General features: G+C 43.3%; 1 protein-coding gene across 1 annotated transcript in view; it reads right to left on the reverse strand.

Annotated features, from left to right (window-relative positions):
- The window catches only part of LRP5 (LDL receptor related protein 5), a gene marked incomplete at its 5' end in the record, with an annotated part of 120,917 nt that overhangs the window by 54,160 nt on the left and 57,045 nt on the right, over positions 1-9,712 (reverse strand). The window contains 3 exons of the mRNA XM_015406923.1: positions 3,372-3,556; positions 5,820-6,046; positions 7,772-8,061. Of these exons, the coding sequence (XP_015262409.1) occupies positions 3,372-3,556; positions 5,820-6,046; positions 7,772-8,061 (702 nt within the window). The remainder of the gene's footprint in view (positions 1-3,371; positions 3,557-5,819; positions 6,047-7,771; positions 8,062-9,712) is intronic.

Genomic DNA, 9,712 nt, shown 5'->3' on the forward strand with positions numbered 1-9,712 from the left:
CCTTCCAGCCTCTTGGGGAGTATATTTTATATTACATCTCTCCAATAGTTTTTCTGCTTCTATAGGATTTTTTGCTTTCATAAGTTTCTCATCCTTGAGGATCAAAATAGTTGCTGGAAATCCCCAAGAAAACAATATACCATTCTTATACAATTTCTGAGCATATGGTCTCATCTGGCTTCTCTCTTGTAGTGTTTCTCGCGATAAATCAGGACAAGGTATTACCCTCTGACCTTGAAGTTGTAAGTTCTTAATTTTCTTGAGAGCTTTCGAAACTTTATCTTGGCTGTGGTCACACGGAGCAGTAGCCACACTACAGAGACGGAAGATAGGCGGATTTTCCGGGCGCAATCACAGCACCACATCTGGGAAGTGTAGAGCATGTCTCTAGGCATGCCTTCAGCTTTTGGCTTTGGTTTCAAACTTCTATGAGCACGTTCCAAGTCATTTTCTGTAATATTTATCCCAAGCTTCTGAAACCACTCAATTAGAGTTTTAACCAGGTCTCTAGTAGTAATCTCTTCCGTTACTCCTGAGTCTCAAATTTTTACGGCATTGTCAGCCTGATAAGGAGGCTACCCTTCTTTTCAATTCTTGTATTTCTTTTTCGCTAGCTCTCGTCTTTTTCTCAGCTTTATTGGCTACTGTCTGAGCAATTTTAATGTGCTCCGATAGATGCTCAAATTTATCCTGTAGTTTTTTAATGTCCTCTCTGTTTTTTTTCCATGTTGGATATAAGCTCAGCCATATCCTTCCCTTCTCTCTTTGTCACCATTTCACGGTTATTACGAGGGAAGCCTTTAATTAATTTAATTAACTTTGCAAAGTAACTCACCAAGTCCAAAGTTATCTCTTTCTTCGTCAAAGTTTCCTCCTCTCTAGGGTTACCCTTTTCGTCCTTATCTTCCAGGGTTTTTTGGTTGTAATTTATTTTATCTCATTCCTTTCTTGGAGGGGTAGCGTGAGGTGTCTAATCTTGTTGACGCATGCGCAGCACTCCTCTACATCTGGCTTTGGTATACTGCTTAGGCGCAAGGCTCCCCTTGGCTAGAGCACATACTTTTGGTCCAGTGTAAAGGCATTGCTTTTGGGATACAGTATTGTCCAATGCCCCGACACACTCTTGCCACAGTTCAGCATGGCAGTCATATTTAAGAGTCTTTAGTAATGCCATTTGAAGTGGCTGCATGGCAACAAAGGTGAAGGCCACCACTTGCAAAACAGATGCTTGCCTTTCCTGGCTAATTAAATCATGCCAGGATAAAATCAGCTCCTTTAGCTGGAATTATAACTACCTCTTTGGTTGGGGGAACTTCCTAAGCTCCTTAAGGAGGCAATTGTGAGACCTTTATTAAAGAACCATTACCTGAGGAAGGACATTTGACCAATTACAGGAACAGTGCTCAGAGGGTTTGGGTCTTTTCTACTGGTGAGGTACAATCAACTCCCTGGCCTCTCAAATATGGGGTTCTTCAGGGTTTCATGTTCTCACCTATCTTGTTCAACTTTATATTAAACCATTAAATGATATAACCTGGAAGTCTGGGGTTGGATATTAATGTGTCAAGGAAATCTAACTCTGTATTTAGTTAACTAACCCCTATATGAAACTTGTTTCTCCATAGTCAATGTCTGAATGCAGTAAACAACTAGATAGGGAGAACAAGATGAAGTAATTTAAACAAGACACAGGTTATGTTGGTGTGTAGAGTTGATGTTGCAAAGGGATTAATCTTCCTGTTTTTGATGGGGTGAGGCTATCTTTGAGCAGGTAAAAACCCCTGAGGTGCTCTTTGAACCTATGCTATTTTGGGGAAGTACAGACTGTAGAGCTTGCCAGATCACGAGAAAGCATGCCCCACCCAAAATCTCCACTGGGACAGTGTCTTTCAGGCTTCCTGTGGGATAAAGGGCTGTATTATAGTTGTGGTGTTCACAGTTTATTTAAATTATCACCCCTAGTCTAAGAGCCTCAAAATTATCCTGGAAGGGGGGGAATCAGCAGGGTACAGGGGTCTAAAGAAACAACAACTATAGCTCACTCTTGTATGCTTCCTCTTTCTGGCATAAGCAACCCCCAGCATATTAGCTGCACCTCGAAAATTTAAATGTAGTGTTGTAAGATTTTCCCCTTCCAAACCCTGTGTAAAGGATAACCATTCAGGAGTGTTTCCCAAGCTGATTGCTAAACTAAAAAGGTAAATAAATAGTTTTAAATAACATTGTAAGCTGCCTTGCATTATCACTGGCAGAATGTGAGCTAAAACAAACAAAATTATCCTTATATTACACAGACCCATATTTTCTTTGATAGTGAAATCCAAGACACAAGGATCAGCGTGAGCTTATAAAAGAATGCTTTGAAAATATTTTACAGTATTTGAAGAAATATACATTTTAATATTATTCAAGTATGATCTAAAAGGTGCCATAAGTGGTATACCTAAATGAGATGTATTAACTTTAACGGCATGCTTCATGATTTGACATTACATTAATAAGCCTAAGAGACACTCAGACCTTCTTATGTGTGGTCTAATGAAAGCATTGCTTGTCATGATATTTAAACTACAAATGACAGTTCATTTTCTTCTCTGCGAAACAGGGTTGCAAACCAGGATGAAACCCCACTTTGGAATCCTAATTTGTAGGGAAGAGAGCAAACCACAGTTTGTGGTTCGGATGTAACCCCACCATGGTTTGGCACAAAAGCAGTCTTTCATTAGTCTGTTGTATGTAAGGGTGAGGCCATATCCAGCCTAAACTTGTTCATGTTGTCACAAGATGTAACCCCACCGTGGTTTGGCACAAAAGCAGTTTTTCATTAGCGATGTAAGGGCGAGGCCGGATCCAGCCTAAACTTGTTCATGTTGTCACAGCTGTTGTTACTATGCCACACAGTCAACAGACAAATTAGAGACAAAGCAGGGAACTTCACCTTTGGAGGCACGGAATTCTTGGATTAGTGTTCACCCGTTTAGTTTCATAGGTGTCATCTGTATATTCAGGGCTTTTTTTGTAGAAAAAGCCCAGCAGGAACTCATTAGCATAATCGGCCACACCCAACAGCAGAAACGAATTAGCATATTAGGCCACACCACCATGCCTTCATTTGGCTTGCCCGGGCCAGGGAAGGCACGGGGAGGCATTTAAATGCCTCCCCGATTCTTCCAGCCCCCCCCTGGCCCGCCCGCCTCGAAGTCTCGGGGAGGGGTCCTCTCCAGGCCTTCCCTCTGTAGCCAGGCACGCAGAGGTTGTGGCTGTAGTGGGCATGGCCAACTCTGAAGCCAGCCAGAACTCCGTTCCTGTGTCTTCCTGCCCAAAAATAGCCCTGTATATTACATTTTGATATTTTTAAACTATTGGCATACCTAGCATATTTGATGATTCAATCATGCTCGTGTCCAGGTCGGTCCAATAGAGTCTTTGATCTTCATAATCAATAGTGAGATCATTGGCACGTCCTACTTTGTCCACTAGAGTGATACTGTTTGTCCCATCCATGTAAGCCCGAACAATCTTTGGTTTGCCTCCCCACTCTGTCCAGTACATGTACCTGGAATTGAAAATGAAGCAGAACCCAGTATAAAAACCGATCCATTTAAAGCCAGCGTTGCTTAGCCATTCTGGTCCTTTGTTTACATGTGCTCAGGAACTTAAAAAGGTAAATTTTGTAACAGTGAACTTGCGGTGCTTAATAAATAATGTTATTAACTGTAATTACACATGCAGAATGGTTATAAAACATATCTTAACTTTAACGAATATTTCAAAGCACTAGAGGATTCCTGTGAGCTTAAACTGGATTAGTAACCATTCATCTGATACAAACATTAATTGCCATGTTGAGCCCAGGGACCTCTGAAGGACCACCTTTGCATGTCTTGCAGTCTGCAAGCATTTGATCTGCACAGAACTCTCCATGCAGAATGCTAAGCAATTCAGAAGTCTGCATGCTTTCCATTACTAATAGACACCAACAGACACTGGTGCTGCAGAAGGATGAGTATTAACTCTCTTTCATATTCTGTGATTATGCTAGGAAACTACATACAGAGCAACTAAGGAAAATATTCGCTTAGGAATTATCCATCACTCAAGAGGAACAGAACTATTTAATATATAGCTAATTATTGGTGGTGGTAAGTGCCGTCAAGTCACAGCTGACTTATGCTGATGACCAGGGGTCATTTCGTAGCAAAAGAGGTGCAGGAGCTCATTAGCATAACTCATTTGCATATGCCCCAATCCTTGACATCACCGGAAGTGTGTTAGAAGGCTCAGGCTCCACTGGACTGTTTTGGATTGCTAGCGATTGGGGGGGGGGGGACGGGGAGAGATCTGTCCTCACAGAGGAGGGAGAGCTTGTACCTGAATAAAAATTGGTCTTAAAGGTGCCACTGGACTGTTTTGGACCGGAGGGCCCGGGGGGGGGGGCTCTGAAGCTTACCTGGCTGCTTCTTGCTCTGACTGAGGGCTGCTGGGAGAAGGGGGTGGGGCTTGTTGCATGTGCCCGCCCCCTGGGCTCTTTACAGCCGGAGCTCCGCTCCTGTGCGCTCCTGCAGGAAATGACCCCTGGTGATGACCCCATAGAGTTTTCAAGGCAAGGAATGTCCAGAGGTGGTTTGCCATTGCTGGCCTCCGCATAGTGACTCTGGTATTCCTTGGAGATCTCCCATCTAAATACTAACCAGGGCCAACCCTGCTTAGCTTCCAAGATCTGATGAGATCAGGCTAGCTTGGGCTATCCACATCAGGGCACTTTCAACTATTACTCAGCAAAATATGGCCCCAAGGAAACTAAAAGGAAACTTATGTACAGTTTCACTGACTGACTCAAAAACGTCTTGGTTGGAAATCAAAATGGTGCACAGGAATCTTCCAAATGGACAATAACAGGTCTGGATCCACTTTGATCCTTATGCAGACTGAATGATTCCTGCACCTGGTGTAAAACTTTCTTGCTTCCTCTCTCCTGTTGCAGCCTAAAATGTCCCCCCATGCCAGCTTTGAGGATACTACTCCTAGGAGCAGTATTTCGGGGGGAGTGGTGGGCTGCAACAGGAGGGGAAAGGGAAGGAAGTCCAGTATGACTCAGCAGGTAGAAAGCCTTCTGTCTGCAGAAGCACTCCAGTGAATCCTGGCCACAATTCCTCCCAAACGCTGATCCCAAAGTCTTCAGTATATGAGAAACCATTTGATTCTGCCTCCAATGCAGTGTGGGCCATGCTTGGGTTTAAAGAGGAAAAAAAATCACAGGAACTGGCAATGGGCACAAAGAAGCATTTAGGTTCACATTTGGGATTTTTCAATTCTCAAGTTAAAACCGCATTCCTGAAGCATACTTGTCACGATTTACTGAATACATCAATACTGCATTGCAATACAGAACTGTTATAAACAGCGTATAAAGTCATTCATATCTGCTTGTCACCTTTGCAGTTCAACACTTCATTATTAACAAAATTAGTATTCTGTCCTAGAAGCATAAGCTACAACAATGTTATTCACAGATTTCTGTATGACATGAATAAGATTAATATTGTAATGTTGTAATGGCATAAGAACATAAAAGAAGCCAATGCTGGATCAGGCCAATGGCCCATCCAGTCCAACACTCTGTCACACAGTGGCCAAAACCACTGGCAAAGACATTTCCAGAATATAAGCTGAAATGTTCTCCTTTCATTAAATTAAATGGCTAAATTCAAAGTATATATTACAAAATTCTGTGGACCTGGTGCCCTCTGTGGACCTGCTGCCTGTCCCTGTCACTGTGACACCACACTACACTAAAAGAGAACACAAACCTTGCTTACCCTTTAGATGGGTCAAGGGCCAAAGATCTTGGGTTGTCTAAATCCTTCCACACAAGAACTTGCCGGTACAGGCCATCCAGGCGTGCCACTTCGATTCTATTCGTTCCGGTATCTGCCCAATAAAGGTTTTTCCCCATCCAGTCGACTGCCATTCCTTCAGGGTAATCCAATCCAAATTCAATTACATGCTCAACAGCACTTCCATTCATAAAAGCCCGGCTTATCGTCTAGAAAATAATTTTCGAGACATATGACAAGAGTTCAAGAACATAAACCAAAAGATTTACTCTAGGCCATTTATAACGAGAGGAATATTCTCATTTGGAAACAAATCCCATCAATAAGACTCATTTTCTCTAACGTTAGAAATTTACAGACTAGGGGCTGGATCCAGCAGTAGGACCACTGGAAGGCACTGAAGGATGCAGACCTTCACCGCATTTTCCTCACACCAGCAGCCCCTTCCAACTCTAGGAAAGTTGACTTCCAGGGCTGTGGGACCTGTGTGGACTTAATAACCACAAAGGTCAGGGGGAGAGCCAGTGTGGTGTAGTGGACAGAGGCAGGTAAGGACCTTGGGTGACTCAGGTTCGAACCCCCACTTCTACCATGGAAGCTCACTGGGTGACCTTGAGCCCATCACAAGCTCTCACCCTGGCCTGTCTCGCAGAATTGTTATGAAAGAATGAAGGCGGGGAGAACAATGTTCTAAGTCCCAACTGTGGGGAGAATGTAAAGTAAAGGTAAAGGTGTCCATTGCTCGAAAGCCAGTCGAGTCCGACTCTAGGGTTGCGGTGCTCATCTCCGTTTCAAAGCCGAAGAGCCAGCGCTGTCCAAAGACGTTTCCGTGGTCATGTGGCCTGCATGACTAAAAACCGAGGCGCACGGAACGCTGTTCCCTTCCCACCGAAGTGGTACCTATTTAATCTACTTGCAATTTCTTGCTTTCGAACTGCTAGGTTGGCAGGAGCTGGAACTAGAGATGGGAGCTCACTCCGTCATGCGGCACCCGGGTCTCGAACTGCTGAACTACCGACCTTCCACAGCCTGCAGAAAAGCAGGCTATACATACATAAATGCAAATACATCAATGCATAAGTGAATTTGACACAGAGGAGATGGACGGAGGCAAAATTGCCTCCACTCTTCTGACACTGGAGCTATACTTGTATAAGAGTGAGGAGTAATTTCGCATCTCCCCACCCAACCACATGGCTAGTAGTCAATGCAGGTCCTGTGACCCCCATGAATCACTTTTTGTGGAGTCATGATGAGATTGTTGGTGAGGGAAAGCCACCAAACATCTGTGCTCCCAGAATTTACTGGATCCAACAAACCGTATATCTTCTATAGCTTGTGAAGCACACTTTACGATCTATTTATATTGGTTTCATTTGAAACTCATTGCTAGCATGTTTTATTTTGTAAAGTTCATAGAACAATTTTATGCATTATCAATTTATTTATTTATTTATTTAAGTATTTTTACCCCGCCCTCCCCGCACGTGGGCTCAGGGCGGCTTACAGGGGGCGACAGCCCATGCATAAAATCCATAAAACAATAAAATCATAGCAGCAATTATACATAACAACAATAATAGATTAGTGCTTCACAGCAAAATGGTCCTAAGTGGTAATGATGGCGTCTTCGGTCTTCAAATCAGCCCTGTTGAGCTGCCACTGTCCAGTGGGTGTTAATATCACATAAGGTAAGCTGTACTTCCCAAGGTGATCCCGAATCCAGTTGGCATTGCCACCGTTGGTGGTGGTGGCAGCGGCGGCCCCTATGTGAAAGCCTGGCGGAAGAGCTACGTCTTGCAGGCCCTGCGGAACTGCACAATTTATTTCTCTGGATGCAATGCACTGAAGCTAGCTGTTTAGCCAGTTAACAGAAAATAGCTGTTTAGTTAGTTAACAGAAACAACCTATCTGGGTTAAAATGCCATGTGTACCTTTAAACTGATATCTGTCCAGTAGATTCTGTTGTCAGACACATCAAAATCAAGAGCAGAAGCTTCTTTGACGCCAGTAAGAGGAATAGCGACATCGTTATTGTTTGTTTCAAGAGAAATCCTATGAATGGCCGCTCTGCTGGTGAAAACAAGGAAGGCTTCTGGAATGATGCAAGTCTTCATATCGCTAAGTAGCTCCAACCCGATGGGGCAGGCACATCTGCACTCCTGAGGTGTGAAGAAACACAGGTGGCTGCAGCCTCCGTTGTTCTCGGCACACGGATTTGTTCCTAGAAAATAAAGCAGTCCTTTGAAGAAATCGTTCTGGCTAGGATAGAAGTATGTGCACCAAGGACACAGGGATGGGCGCGCAAGAGAACTGGGTCATGCAAAGTGCTGAAAACAGACCCTATCGCAGTACACATTTGTCTTCTGAGATTATTCTGAATGACTACTGAGGGGGACCCCCCCCCATATTTATTTTACTCATTCTTGACCGCTGGTGGTGAGCAGCAGCTTAAAACATGAGCACTTAAGGAAAAAACCTTTATGAACAGCTGCACTCCTGAGTGGTATAGCATGAATTAATGCTGAAGGGTCAAGACGGGGTGGAGAGCAATGAGAAATGCACTATACTAGATATTAGGAAGCTCCATTTCGTTCTACTGCTTTGTTTATCAGCCATCTCTCAGGAATCTGCTCATCTTCACCTGCCTGCTACCTAAACCTTTAATGCTTCAAGGGTACATCATCATGGATCCATAAGGAAATGTGCATATAGCAAGCAGGATAAAGGCAGACGCCATTCATTGGGATTTAAAGTTCAAAAGTCGTTTTTATACTTTTTGGGTGATTAACTGGCTGGCTTGTAATTTTGGATTCTCTGGACTTTTGAATACTGTTTTGCAGGTATTGTACATGTTATAAGTTATACTTGATCTTAATAAATATTTTAAAAACCTTAAAAAAAAGAGAAAAGAATTGAAACTGGAGGTAATAAAAATAAAATAACATAACTAAGACCCCAATTGAGGGGACGGGGACTACTGTCCCTTTGTAGGAGCAAGGAGTGGGTGAGACGCGAGCTCAGCTGAAGAAAAACATGGGAGAAGGTGGAACTTTCTACTTGTAGGGTCGGTGCAGGCGCACTATATCCCAGAGGTGTGATGCACAGAGACCACGAAGAAAATTACAGGATATTCATAAATCTACCCTGGCAAACCTCAGAAGGATTAGCATCTAACCTAGTCAGACAGAAGGTTATCACATACTGATAGATATGCATATGATGGAAGATTTTTTTGGGAGACGAAATACCAAAAATGAAGAGGAATGAAAACAACATGCTCTAAATCTGGTACTTTGATAGTCAAGGTTCAGAATACATAACCAGAGCTTAAATCTCATTTTTCAAAACAAACCCTAACTACCACATTCGACCTACTCTTGATCTTAATAAATATTTTAAAAACCTTAAAAAAAAGAGAAAAGAATTGAAACTGGAGGTAATAAAAATAAAATAACATAACTAAGACCCCAATTGAGGGGACGGGGACTACTGTCCCTTTGTAGGAGCAAGGAGTGGGTGAGACGCGAGCTCAGCTGAAGAAAAACATGGGAGAAGGTGGAACTTTCTCCTTGTAGACAAGACGGGTGTGAACAATTGCTTCTTTAAGACACCACAATTAAACTGAAAGCCTTCCTAGACATAAAAACAGGTCAAAAGTGCATAATGGGATTTGAATCCAATAATGTATGCATTTTGCTACTAGGAGGGTTAAAAAGAGAAAGTTTTAAAAGGGGATATATGTTTTAAAGTGAATGTAGGGTTGCCAAGTGATTCTTCGCCGGGGGCGGGGGGCTCCCGGCCGGCGCCGGGGGTGTGTGCGCGCGCACCGCGTGCACGTCTCCCGGAAGTGGCGTTGGCACGCTGGGCAGGCT

The sequence above is a fragment of the Gekko japonicus genome, unplaced genomic scaffold, assembly GCF_001447785.1.
Source record: "Gekko japonicus isolate JY-2015 unplaced genomic scaffold, Gekko_japonicus_V1.1 scaffold1331, whole genome shotgun sequence".
Lineage (NCBI taxonomy): Eukaryota > Metazoa > Chordata > Lepidosauria > Squamata > Gekkonidae > Gekko > Gekko japonicus.